The following is a 14681-nucleotide window of genomic DNA, read 5'->3' as shown; positions in this document are numbered from 1 at the left end:
CACAATGGCATGGCCGGGCAAATGGGCGTACAGGTACGTCCCCTTTAAATCGTGACATTGTTGGCACACGCCCGCCGCGTACTCTGTGACCGTGCCTGCGGGTCCCATGGACTCTACGTCCGCCGGGGGCCCGCGATCGTGTCATGGAGCAGAAGAACGGGGAGATGCCTTTGTAAACAAGGCATTTCCCCATTCTGACTAGTGACATGACGGGGATCTACTGCTCCCTGTCATTGAGAGCAGTGATCACTGTCATGTCAGTGGAAGCCCATCCCCCCCACAGTTAGAACACCTCCCTAGGACACACTTAACCCCTTGATCACCCCCTAGTGTTTAACTCCTTCCCTGCCAGTGTCATTTACACAGTAATCAGTGCATTTTTATAGCACTGATCGCTGTATAAATGACAATGGTCCCAAAATGGTGTCAAAAGTGTCTGTTGTGTCCGCCATAATGTCAGTCATGATAAAAATCGCAGATCGCCGCCATTACTAATTAAAAAAAAAAATTACAATAAAAATGCCAAAAAATCCATCTCCTATTTTGTAGATACTATAACTTTTGCGCAAACCAACCAATATACGCTTATTGCGATTTTTTTTCTTTTTTTTCTTTTTTTTTTTTTTTTTTTTTTACCAAAAATATGTAGAAGAATACATATCGCCCTAAACTGAGAAAGAAATTTATTTTTTTTATATATTTTTGGGGATATTTATTATAGCAAAAAGTTAAAAAATATTGTTTTTTTTTCAAAATTGTCGCTCTTTTTTTTGTTTATAGCACAAAAAATAAAAACCACAGAGGTGATCAAATACCACCAAAAGAAAGCTCTGTTTGTGGGAAAAAAAGCACATCAATTTTGTTTGGGTGCAACATCACATGACCGCGCAATTGTCAGTTAAAGAGACGCAGTGCCGAATTGCAAAAAGTACTCTGATCAGGAAGGGGGTAAATCCTTCCGGGGCTGAAGTGGTTAGAACACCTGTCATGATTTTTTTTTTTTTTTTTGCTGTCTGTGCACCTGTTTGGGAGATTCTCCCTCTCTGCTTGTCCTGTTCATCATTATCATTGAAAGTGAAAGTAAAAGAAAATCCCAAATTTTGTATTGTCCCCAGAAAAGTAATAGAGGGGAAATCTTCCAATGGGGACACTAGTTCTGGTGACCTTGGGGTCCCCAAGGGATTCTGTTAATTTGCAGGGATTTCCTCTCACTTCCTGTTTGGCTATGGGACAGTAAGTGAAGGGAAATCTCCTTATGGGAGGTTGGGAGAGGATGGCAAAAAATTATCTGATGGGGGTTATGACCCTCCCTTACTCTACCCAAAATAAAAACAAGTTTTGCCGATTGTTCTACTTTAAGTTATAACATGGCTTGAGTAGTAATTTTATATGTTTAAATATATATATACAGTATCTCACAAAAGTGAGTACACCCCTCACATTTTTGTAAATATTTTATTATATCTTTTCATGTGACAACACTGAAGAAATGACACTTTGCTACAATGTAAAGTAATGAGTATACAGCTTGTATAATAGTGTAAATGTGCTGTCCCCTCAAAATAACTCAATACACAACCATTAATATCTAAACCGCTTGCAATAAAAGTGAGTATACCCCTATGTGAAAATGTCCAAATTGGGCCCAATTAGCCATTTTCCCTCCCCGGTGTCATGTGACTCGTTAGTGTTACAAGGTTTCAGGTGTGAATGGGGAGCAGGTGTGTTAAATACTGGTCACTGGAAGTTCAACATGGCGACTCATGGCAAAGAACTCTCTGAGAATCTAAAAAAAGAATTGTTGCTCTACATAAAGATGGCCTAGGCTATAAGAAGATTGCCAAGATGCTGAAACTGAGCTGCAGTACGGTGGTCAAGACCATACAGCGGTTTAACAGGACAGGTTTCACTCAAAACAGGCCTCACCATGGTCGACCAAAGGAGTTGAGTGCACATGCTCAGCGTCATATCCAGAGGTTGTCTTTGGGAAATAGACGTATGAGTGCTGCCAATATGGCTGCAGAGGTTGAAGGGGTGGGGGATCAGCCTGTCAATGCTCAGACCATACACCGCACACTGCATCAAATTGGTCTCCATGGCCGTCATCACAGCTCTTCTACAGATGATACACAATAAAGCCTGCAAACAGTTTGCTGAAGACAAGCAGACTAAGGACATTACTGGAACCATGTCCTGTGGTCTGATGAGACCAAGATAAACTTATTTGGTTCAGATGGTGTCAAGCGTGTGTGATGGTAACCAGGTGAGGAGTACAAAGACAAGTGTGCCTTGACTACAGTCAAGTGTGGTGGGAGTGTCATGGTCTTGGGCTGCATGAGTGCTGCCGGCTCTGGGGAGCTACAGTTAACTGAGGGAACCATGAATGCCAACATGTACTGTGACATACTGAAGCAGAGCATGATCCCCTCCCTTCTGAGACTGGGCCACAGGGCAGTATTCCAACATAACAACCCCAAACACACCTCCAAGACGACCACTGCCTTGCTAAAGAAGCTGAGGGCAAAGGTGATGGACTGGCCAAGCATGTCTCCAGACCTAAACCCTATTGAGCATCTGTGGGGCATCCTCAAAAGGAATGGGGGAGGAGCGCAAGGTCTCTACCATCCACCAACTCCGTGATGTCATCATGGAGGAGTGGAAGAGGACTCCAGTGGCAACCTGTTAAGCTCTGGTGAACTGCTGGAAAATAATGATGGCCACACAAAATATTGACTCTTTGGGCCCATTTTGGACATTTTTACTTACGGGTGTACTCACTTTTGTTGCCGGCAGTTTAGATATTAATGGCTGTGTGTTTGAGTTATTTTGAGGGGACAGTAAATTTACACTGTTATACAAGCTGTACAATCACTACTTTACATTGTAGCAAAGTGTCATTTCTTCAGTGTTGTCACATGAAAAGATAGAATAAAATATTTACAAAAATGTGAGGGGTGTACTCACGTTTGTGAGATACTGTGTATATAGAATTTTTTTTTTTTTTTATTAGCTATACCCTTCATGTATTCCATATATTAACATACTTTGACCACGGCAGCCCATTCATTTTCAGTAAGGTGACAATGCACCTGCAGAGCAATTGTTATGGTCAACACAGAGTTTTCACAGCTGCTATCTGGGGATGGTTAGAGAACTGTGACATAAGAGGACATCTATGAGCTTGCAACAGCCTCTATGCACAGATACTCTTATTGAATAGTGAAAAGAATGACATGGGTCAATATAAACACTTGTTTTTTATTTATTTTAACTCCTATTTAAAAAATAACAAAGATTAGAACAGTCTCTCATTATATATTTTTCCCTCCAGATAAGCGAACAGGGAAACCAGAACAAGGCTTCCATCACACTGCTCACAAACAACACTGGGGTGGCATCTTCAGCAATGAACCTGTCCAATCTCAGCCTTTCTGACAACATCACCGGCCTGCTCATCCAGTACCCCAACTATAACAGCAGCAGTATGACTTCCGGAATGCAGATATTCAGAAGAGAATCTCTTGGAGGTAAAGCTGTAATAGTTTTTTGCAGACTAAACTTTTGAATTCTTGTCACACATCAGCGCAATGGCTGTGAACATGCCGTATGCCACAGCTGACGTGAAGCGTAGGTAGAAGTCGTGCCCACAATAGAAGATTCATTTCCTACACGTCAAAACAGAAGCTTTCCATGAATTCTTAAATCTATATCGCTGATGTGAAAGAAGGCAGCAATTTATAGACTTTCCAACGTGTACGCGGCATATGGGTATAATCACACTACTTTGTTCTCTGTGCAATTATTGCAGTAATTGCCTAATGTGAAATTAAGACAGTCGTATATTGAATACTAGACAAGATATAACATGGTCTTCCTACCCCTAGTGTTCTGTAGAGGAATTGGACATGGTGTCGGATACATGTATTTTATCTAAAATGTATATATACAGTCACAAAAGTGAGTACACCCCTCACATTTTTGTAAATATTTTATTATATCTTTTCATGTGACAACACTGAAGAAATGACACTTTGCTACAATGTAAAGTAGTGAGTGTACAGCTTGTATAACAGTGTAAATTTGCTGTCCCCTCAAAACAACTCACCACAGCCATTAATGTCTAAACCGCTGGCAACAAAAGTGAGTACACCCCATGTGAAAATGTCCAAATTGGGCCCAATTAGCCATTTTCCCTCCCTGGTGTCATGTGACTCGTTAGAGTGACAAGGTCTCAGGTGTGAATTGAGAACAGGTGTGTTAAGTTTGGTGTTATCGCTCTCACTCTCTCATACTGGTCACTGGAAGTTCAACATGGCACCTCATGGCAAAGAACTCTCTGAGGATCTGAAAAAAAGAATTGTTGCTCTACATAAAGATGGCCTAGGCTACAAGAAGATTGCCAAGACCCTGAAACTGAGCTGCAGCATGGTGGCCCAGGACCATACAGCGGTTTAACAGGACAGGTTCCACTCAGAACAGAATTTGCCATGGTCGACCAAAGAAGTTGAGTGCACGTGCTCAGCATCATATCCAGAGGTTGTCTGTGGGAAATAGACATACTGTATGAGTGCTGCCAGCATTGCCGCAGAAGTTGCAGGGGTGGGGGGTCAGCCTGTCAGTGCTCAGACCATACGCCGCACACTGTATCAAATTGGGCTGCATGGCTGTCGTCCCAGAAGGAAGCCTCTTCTAAAGATGATTCACAAGAAAGCCCGCAAAAACAGTTTGCTAAAGACAAGCAGACTAAGGACATGGATTACTGGAACCATGTCCTGTGGTCTGATAAGACCAAGATGAACTTAATTGGTTCAGATGGTGTCAAGCGTGTGTGGCGGCAACCAGGCCAGGAGTACAAAGACAAGTGTGTCTTGCCTACAGTCAAGCATGGTGGTGGGAGTGTCATGGTCTGAGGCTACATGAGTGCCGCCGGCACTGGGGAGCTACAGTTCATTGAGGGAACCATGAATGCCAACATGTACTGTGACATACTGAAGCAGAACATGATCCCCTCCCTTCTGAGACTGGGCCGCAGGGCAGTATTCCAACATGGTAATGACCCCAAACACACCTCCAAGACAACCACTGCCTTGCTAAAGAAGCTGAGGGTAAAGGTGATGTCACCAGACCTAAACCCTAATGAGAATCTGTGGGGCATCCTCAACTGCAAGGTGGAGGAGCGCAAGGTCTCTAATATCCACCAGCTCTGTGATGTTGTCATGCAGGAGTGGAAGAGGACTCCAGTGGCAACCTGTGAAGGTCTAGAAAACTCCATGCCCAAGAGGGTTAAGGCAGTGCTGGAAAATAATGATGGCCACACAAAAAAGAGGTGTACTCACTTTTGTTGCCAGCGGTTTAGACATTAATGGCTGCGTATTGAGTTATTTTGAAGGGACAGCAAATTGACACTGTTATACAAGCTGTACACTCACTACTTTACATTGTAGCAAAGTGTCATTTCTTCAGTGTTGTCACATGAAAAGAATAAAATATTTTCAAAAATGTGAGGGGTGTACTCACTTTTGTGAAATACTTTGTTTGCACTCTCCAGTTTCAGTAAATCAACCTTGACCTAATAATTCAAGCAATACTGACTGCAGGGATAAGGTACAGAGAGCAATAGTTCTTGACAACTAACTGCAAATCATTTTATTTTGGATATGACTTAAAGCAGAGTTCCACCCTAAAAAAAAGTTTCCATGAAAAAACTCCTTTTAACCTAAAATTTTTTTTACACTTGCCAGAAAGGCCCTGTTGCTATGTAGTCGCCATAATCTGCCACTTCCTGGTCCGTGGAGCTCCTGGTGACTTCCTCCCTCTCCTGTGCTCCTGGGAAATGATGACACGTCATTTCCCAGGAGTCTGTGGGCAGTACTGTGATCAAAAATTACATTATTTCCTGACAGGAAATTACGCGATTTAGGGCGGATCACAGCGCCGAGATGTGTTTATCTATGTTGCCATGTTGTTAGAAACAATCGGTGCTACGGCCGCCGTTGAATCGCGCATGCCCTAGATCGAGAGGTGCATGCTGGGTAAAGCTATTCCTGGAAGCGATCTTGATTGGGCTTCACATGCCCAATCTCATGATGGAAACGGCCACAAACGGAGACATAAAAGATTACAGTAAGAAATTTATATTTTTTAACAATCGATCTAGATCAATGTATACTCTTTTTGAAATTTCATTAGCAATAATGCTAGGATCCAAAAAAAAAAGTTTTTTCGCCGGAACTCCGCTTTAAAGTGATTGTAAGGTCTAGTTTTTTTTTTTCTATAAAAATAACAAACATATACTTGCCTGCTCTATTGCAGTGGATTTGCACAGAGCAGCCCGGAGCCTATTCTTCTTGGGTCCCTGGCTGGAGCTCCTGGCCCCTCTCTCCTGTTGAGTGCCACCACATCAAGCAGCTAGCTGTGGGGGCACCCAAGCCGAGCTGCAGCTCCGTGTGTCCATTCAGACACGGTGCTGCAGTTTGGCCCCGCCCCCTCTCTCCTGATTGGCTAACTGACTTTGACAGCAGCGGGAGCCAATGGTGCCGCTGCTGTGTCTCAGCCAATCAGGAGAGAGAGAGAGAGAGTCCCGGACGGCCGAGGACATCTCTGGAAAGAGATGGGGGCTCAGGCAAGTATTAAGGGGGCTGCTGCACACAGAAGGCTTTTTATTTTAATGCATAGAATGCATTAAGATAAAAAAACCTTCTGACTTTACAACCCCTATAAAGCGGTTGTTAACCACTTCTGGACCGCCGCACGCCGATGTACGTCCAAACTTTGAAGGGGGATATAACCCCAGTATCCCCGTTTTCGTGCGGCGGTCCGCTTTCTGATAAAAGATTCGCCACGTGATCACTTTTATCGGCGGCGGGCCCCCCCCCTCCCGCCGCGATCCGGTGCCCTCCGAAGCTTACTGGAGCCGTCGGTAGCGGCGGAGGCGATCGCGTCCGTCTCCCTCCTTGTGCCTTGAGACGAGTGAGGCTAAGATAGCACCCACTCGTCTCCATGACACTGCTGGGCGGAAGCGACGTCAAAACGTCACTTCCGCCCACGCCTCTTAAAGGCATATTTTTTTCAATGTAATTTTTTTAAATTGATTTTTTTTTTTTCTATGGCATTTTAGTGTAAATATGAGATCTGAGGTCTTTTTGACCCCAGATCTCATATTTAAGAGGTCCTGTCATGCTTTTTTCTATTACAAGGGATGTTTACATCCCTTGTAATATGAATAAAAGTGACACAGTTTTTTTTTTTTGAAAACAGTGTAAAAATAAATAAAATAAAGTAAAATAAATAATAAAAATAAAAAAAAAAAAAAAAAAAAAACCCGTCCCGACGAGCTTGCGCGCAGAAGCGAACGCATACGCGAGTAGCACCCGCATATGAAAACGGTGGTCAAACCACACATGTGAGGTATCGCCGCGACCGGTAGAGCGAGAGCAATAATTCTAGCCCTAGACCTCCTCTGTAACGCAAAACATGCAACCTGTAGAATTTTTTAAATGTCGCCTATGGAGATTTTTGAGGGTGCAAGTTTGACGCCATTCCACGAACGGGCGCAACTTTGAAGCGTGACATGTTGGGTATCAATTTTCTTGGCGTAACATTATATTTCACAATATTTAAAAAATTGGGCTAACTTTACTGTTGTCTTATTTTTTTATTCAAAAAAGTGATTTTTTTCCCAAAAAAGTGCGCTTATAAGATGGCTGCGCAAATACGATGCAAAAAAAAGTATTGCAATGACTGCCATTTTTTTCTCTAGGGTGTTAGAAAAAAAAACATATATAATGTTTGGGGGTTCTAAGTAATTTTCTAGCAACAAAAACTGTTTGAAACATGTAAACGAGGCTGGTCCTTAAGTGGTTAAAGGCACAAGGTTTTTTACCTTCAAGCATTCCCCTCTCGATCCAGCGATATCCATGAGATCCTTGCCTCTCTGGGGATTGCATTCCTGATTGGCTTCTGTCAATCACAGCCAGTGAGCCAATCAGGAGATGGAGGGGGTGAGGCCGAGCCGTGGCTCCGTGTGTGAATGAATACAGAGAGCCGTGTCTCTCTGCTTGCTGTGGGGGCATCTGGCAGGAGGGAGGAGGCAGGAGCACCAGCATGAGACCCGAGAAGAGGAGGATCGGGGCTGCTCTGTGCAATACCATTACACAGAGCAGGTAAGTATAACATGTTTGTTGTTATAAAAAACAACAAGGCTTTAATATCATTTTAAATAATCTGAAAGGGAAGCACTTGGTCAAGGAAGAACACCTTTAATCGCAGCTCACTGTTGCTCAGTGACCTTACATTTATAGTATAAATAAAAGCAAAACTTTTTTTTTTACTTTTGGATAGAGTGTAGAGGGATTAGAACACCGGTCTTATTTGTATTGCTGTCTGTGCCCCCATTTAGGGAGAGTCACCCTCCCTATTCCTCCTGTGTACAGTTATCCTCAAGAGTGAAGGTGAAAGAAAAGAGGAATAGGGAAATCTTCCAATGGTGACACTAATTCTGCTGACACCCAGGATATCCCTCACTCACTTCCTGGTTTGGTTATGGGACAGGAAGTGAAGGGAAATTTCTCCAATGGGACACAGATTGCAAAAAAACAGATAGGGGTTATAACTCTCCCTTACTGTATTCAAAATGAAAAAAAAAGTGTTGCCTTTAGTTCTACTTTAAAATATATGTCCAGGCATTACCTAAATTTACCCCCAGAACTCCACTCCATTCTAGCACATATTCTTTCTCTTCCATTAAAACCATTTCTATTTTGGATAGTGTATGGAACAACTGTTTATTGCTGCCCGTGCCCTTGTTGGGGAGATGTCTTTTTATTTACTGCGTTTGATAGGTATCAGACAGAACAGGAAATAATGTAAAATCTCCCTACTTCTAATCTATTTGATGAGTTTCTGGTCGAGCAGGAAACAGGCACAGCAAAAAACACATTTTCATGTAGAGAGAGGAAGGCTTGGAACCTCTGCTGGGACTTTAGTGCTGTCTCTGTCCCCCTGGAAAAGGCTGTAACCCTTACTGATGTTTTCCAATACCAAGGCCCATGTGAGTGCTGTGTTTTACCTGCACGGGATGCACAAGTACATCCGTATGCAGGCAGTCCCATTCATGTCAATTGGGACGTAGTGGCTGCATGACCACAGCCGCTGCTCCCAATATGGCATCCGTGTGGGTGCGGGTGCATGCGGGTTTTGGTCTCTGAATGCAGAAAATGTGCATTCAGGGACCTGTACCCACACCAATGTCAAATTGGGAGCAGCAGCTCTCAGGGAGCCTGATCCAGCTGCTCCCGTCCCCTTCACAGCCCAGCGCTCCAGTGAGTTCTGGAGGGGCAGAGCAGAGAGCCAGTGATTGACAGTCTCTGGCTTTCTGCAGGCTGAAGACCGAGAGCTGGGCGATCAGCTGTTTTTGATTGCTCAGTTCTCTGCATTTGAGGTGGCAGGGGACAGCTGCAGCTGCAATCAATGCTGCAGCCATCTAGGTGAGCATAATTGTTTGCTTCTTTAAAATTCCATATTTCTCTTTTAACCACTTGCCGACCGCCCATAGCTGAAAAATGGCTGCAGGGCGGTCAGATAACTCTGGGAGGGCTTACTATAATGTCCTCCAAGAATCGCGCACTCGGGAATGTCTGTGACCACGGGTCATGCATCACAGATCATGGTATAGGGCCAATGGCAGCGGCCCTTTACCATGTGATTGCTCTGTCAGATGACAAAGTGATCACTTGTAAACAAGCCAGCGCAGGTCTGGTTCATCTCTCCCCTCTCCATACAGATCGGTAAAGTGTGAGAGGAGAGGTGGGGAGATCGGTTGCAGCAGCACTGTGGGCTGGATCTGTAGTGCCCACAGCGTTGCTCTGTGCCCATTCCAGCCTCATCCATCCAGCCATGCCATCCATACTCATCCATCCATCCATCCTCAGCCATGCCATACTCATCCATCCATCCATAATCAGCCATGCCATACTCATCCATCCATCCATAATCAGCCATGCCATACTCATCCATCCATCCATGCTCAGCCATCCATACTCATCCATCTATCCAAGCTCAGCCATCCATACTCAACCATCCATCCATGCTCAGCCATGGCATCCATACTCATTCATCCATCCATACTCACTCAGCCATGCCATTCATAATCAGCCATTCCATCCATGCTCAGCCATGCCATTCATACTCAGCCATTCCATCCATGCTGAGCCATGCCATCCATACTCAGCCATCCATCCATACTCAGCCATCCCATCCATACTAATTCATGCTCAGTCATGCCATCCATGCTCAGCCATCCATCCATCCATGCTCAGCCATGACATCCATACACAGCCATGCCATCCATACTCAGCCATCCCATCTATACTCAGCATATTCAGCCATGCCATCCATACTCAGCCATGCCATCCATACTCAGCCATCCCCATTCATACTCAGCCATCTCCATCCATGCTCATCCATCCCCATCCATGCTCATCCATCCCCATCCATGCCTCATCCATTCCCATCCGGCTCATCCATTCATATTCATGGCTCAGCCATCCCCATCCACAACTCATCCATGCCACTACAGTGCCCATCAGTGCCACTACAGTGCCTCACAAAAGTGTAATGGGTAGTCAAATTAGATTTGAATTTTTTTCCCCTAGAACACCTGATGGTGCTCCCTGCATGTTGGGCCTCTGTATGTGGCCTGGCTGTGTAAAAGGCTCACACATGTGGTATCGTTATACTCGGGAGGAGTAGCAGAATATATTTTGGGGTGTAATTTTGGCTATGTACATGTACATGGACAACTTTGCGTAAAAAAATGCGTTTTCATTTCCTTTCCACATTTTCCAAAAACTTGTGGAAAAAAAATGACATGTTCAAAAGACTCATTATGCCTCATAGAATATATGTTGGGGTGTTTGCTTTCCAAAATGGTGTTATTTTTTGGGCGTTTCCGTTGTCATGGTGCTCCAGGGCCTTCAAAAGTGCAAGAGGTAGTCAAGAAATTATATGTGTAATTTATGTCCCTAGAACGCCTGTCGGTGCTCCCTACATGTTGGGCCTCTGTATGTGGCCAGGCTGTGTAAAAGTCTAACACATGTCATATCGCCATACTCAGGAGGAATAGTAGAATGTATTTTGGGGTGTAATTTGTGGTATGCATATGCTGTGTGTGAGAAATAACCTGTTAATATGCCAATTTTGTGGAAAAAAAAGAAAAAAAAATATTAGTTTTTTGCAAAGAATTGTGGGAAATAATTACAACTTCAGAAAACTCACTATGCCTCTTACTAAATACTTTGGAATGTCTACTTTCCAAAAAGGAGTCATTTGGGGGTTATTTGTACTTTCCTGGCTTGATAGTGTCTCAAGAATTGAGATAGGCCATCAGTGCATCAGGTGTGATCAATTTTTAATGATGGGCACCATAGATTGTAGACTCTCTAACTTTCACAAAAACCAAATAATATACACAATTTTTTTTTTTTTTTTTTTTACCAAAGATATGTAGCAGTATACATTTTGGCCAAAATTTATGAAGAAAAATTGCTAATTTGCAAACTTTTATAACAGAAACAAAGAAAAATGCATTTTTTTACAAAATGTTTGGTCTTTTTTCATTTATAGCACAGAAAATAAAAAACCCAGAGGTGATCAAATAAAACCAAAAGAAAGCTCTATTTGTGTGAACAAAAGAACAAAAATTTCATATGGGTACACTGTTGCATGACTGAGTAATTGTCATTCAAAATGTGATAGTACCGAAAGCTGAAAATTGGTCTGGGCAGGAAGGGGGTTTAAGTGCCCAGTGGGTAAGAGGTTAAAGGAAGCCTTTCAGCCCTTAAAGTTGCCTGGCTGTTATGTTGAGCCTCTGATTTCAATCCTTTGATATACTGGGGTTGATTTACTGAAGGCAAATAAGCTATGCTCTTTGCAAGTGCAGTGGCGCTCATTTACCCTAGAGCTTAGTAAATGTGGTAAAGCTTCATTATATTCACAAAGCTCTGAGGAAAATGAGTGCAACTGAACTTGCAAAATGAACAGTCTGTTTGCCTTTAGTAAATCAACCCCACTGGCTTAGAAAAGGTATGTAAAGAACGATTTCCCAGATCTGGATATTTTTTTTTCTGGGTAAGGAGGACAGGGTGAGGGATATTAATCAAGCAAATTAGCAACACAATTAGATGCAAATCAGGTTGCCTTTTGTTTAGCAATGTCTTTGTTTTTTTACCTTTCCTTTTCATTGTTTTAAGAGAAAGATTTACATAGTGGTAGATACTATAAAAAGAAGTATACATAATATTCAACACTAGGCTGACAAAACTGGAAAATGTTTTATAGCATTGTTTAACGAATGAGTATGTTTCTATTTTCTAGTATTTTGTTATTAAAAATTTACATACACTATTAATTTGATGTTAATTGTATTTCAGATGGAGTGCATGTATCCAAAGTGTATTTCTGGTTGTACTGTTCGACCCTTGTGCCTGTTATTCTGGGCAGCCAACTGCAGTAGATTTACACAGATCGGCAGTATATTTATCACTGTAGATGAGATCGATTTTTAATTCTAGATTGTAAGCTCTAACGACCAGGGCCCTCTGATCCCTCCTGTATTGTAAGTGTACTGTCTGCCCTCATGTTGTAAAGCGCTGCACAAACTGTTGGCGCTATATAAATCCTGTATAATAATAATAATAATAATTTTAAACAGATGCACAATAAGTAGTGGTCAGGGTCAGGTTTTATTTTGTCACCATACAGTTTCAGAACATCTGAGAAAATAATTTATTGACCTAGGGTAGATTTAGACATGCTTCTATATCTCTCTTGTCCCTGAACCCTGATCCATGTTTGGATTGCACTTCAGAGGCTACTGACTGCCTATTTTAACTTCATTTTTACCAACAAATGCGACATGGGGCCTTTTTGGCGCTTCCGCATTTGCTTGAGTGTGTAGCGTTCGGCAGGCTTGCCATCTACTAATTGTTCCATGTCGGGCGAACTATGCCAAAGGTGCGAAGCATTGCTACTGTAGCATGTAAACACCCCTGCCTGCTGCCTACTGCTACTTAATGGGGTGGGGGGGTAGGTTGGATAGGTGCCAAAAACGTGGCTCCATCGTGCATTTTTGAAACTCCCCAACCACACATCTAAATGAAGCATTAAAAAGGAGCAGCAGCTAAAAATACTGTAACTTCTAAATTTTAATACTAAATTTTTAAGACACTTACCTGTGCAGGGATCCAGCGGTGTCCTCAAACAAGCTGATTCTTCAGTCAGCTTCGGGTGCAGGCTGAAACATAGTAAGTAAGGGAAACCGGAACTGAAGTCTTCTCAGCCGGTCTCCTACTGCGTGAGCCACGCTGCGCCTTGTGAATGGTCCCATAGTCTTCTGGGACCTGTAAAGTGTCCCAGAAGACTGTGGGGGAAGGGGGCGAACTTCTGGTTCAGATCACCGCGGCAATCTGAGCCAAAAATTTGAGCTGGTACCTGTCAAAACCAGGTACCTGCCCCCCCAAAAAAAGTGCCAAATGTGGCAGTGGAGGGGGGAGGGTGCAAACACGCAGAACTTCCCTTTTTGGGTGGAGCTCCACTTTAAGCTGCAGCCTTGTAGTAAATCTGATGCACAATCTGTCTCACTGCTCTTGTTTTAGCATTGTCTTGCTTTGTGACAAATTTGATAAATGGCCTTCAACAGGGGCGTTGCTAGGGGGTGGCTTTTGGGGCTATAGCCCCGAATCTGAGGCCAATAGCCCCGAGTCTCTGCAGGGGTCCCATAGGGGAGGCTCTCTGGGGACCCTTATGTAAGTGGGGGGGCTCTCTGGGGACCCTGATGTAAGGGAGAGGCTCTCTGGGGACCCTGATTTTAAGGCCTAGGCTCTCTAGGGACCCAGATTTAAGGGGGAGGCTCTCTGGGGACCCTAATGTAAGGGGCCTCTCTGGGAACCCTGATGTAAGTGGGGGGGCCCTCTGGGTACCCTGATGGAAGGGGGAGGCTCTCTGAGGACTCTGATGTAAGGAGGAGGCTCTCTGGGGACCCTGATGTAAGGTGATGTAAGGGGGGGGCTCTCTGGGGACCCTGATGTAAGCGGGGGGCTCTCTGGGGATATATATACACCCACACGTATATTACTGTATATACATGTGTATGCCCGCCCAAGCGTATGACTTTCTTTACTACGCTGCTATGGGCTCTAGCCCCAGATCTTTTGTAGACCTAGCAACGCCCCTGGCCTTCAATATACAGTTATGCTCATAAGCTTACATTCCCTGGCAGAATTTATGATTTCTTGGCCATTTTTCAGAGAATATGAATGATAACACAAAAACTTTTCTTTCAGTCATGGTTAGTGTTTGGCTAAAGCCATTTATTATCAATCAACTGTATTTACGCTTTTTAAATCATAATGGCAACAGAAACTACCCAAATGACCCTGATCAAAAGTTTACATACCCCAGTTCTTAATACAATGTATTGCCCCCTTTAACATTAATGACAGCTTGAAGTCTTTTGTGTTTACGCTTTTTAAACAACAAAAAATGGATATGTACAGCGCTGTGCTAAACCAAAAAACGCTAAAATAGCAGCTAACACACCTGTAGACTCGAGGCAAAAAGTGAAAAAATTATATAAAAGTGTAGCGCTACAAATTAACAAACATAAAAATTAAGTGCATAAATGC

General features: G+C 43.3%; 1 protein-coding gene across 1 annotated transcript in view; it reads left to right on the top strand.

Moving 5' to 3' along the window:
- Positions 1–14681, top strand: part of EVC2 (EvC ciliary complex subunit 2) — a 321014-nt gene that overhangs the window by 74196 nt on the left and 232137 nt on the right. Inside the window, exon 5 of the mRNA XM_073610268.1 lies at positions 3332–3527. Coding sequence (XP_073466369.1) covers positions 3332–3527 — 196 coding nt within the window. The remainder of the gene's footprint in view (positions 1–3331; positions 3528–14681) is intronic.

The sequence above is a fragment of the Aquarana catesbeiana genome, linkage group LG01 (assembly GCF_042186555.1).
Source record: "Aquarana catesbeiana isolate 2022-GZ linkage group LG01, ASM4218655v1, whole genome shotgun sequence".
NCBI lineage: Eukaryota > Metazoa > Chordata > Amphibia > Anura > Ranidae > Aquarana > Aquarana catesbeiana.
The sequence above is the reverse complement of the archived record's forward strand: the minus strand, read 5'-3'. Positions and strand labels throughout refer to the sequence as shown.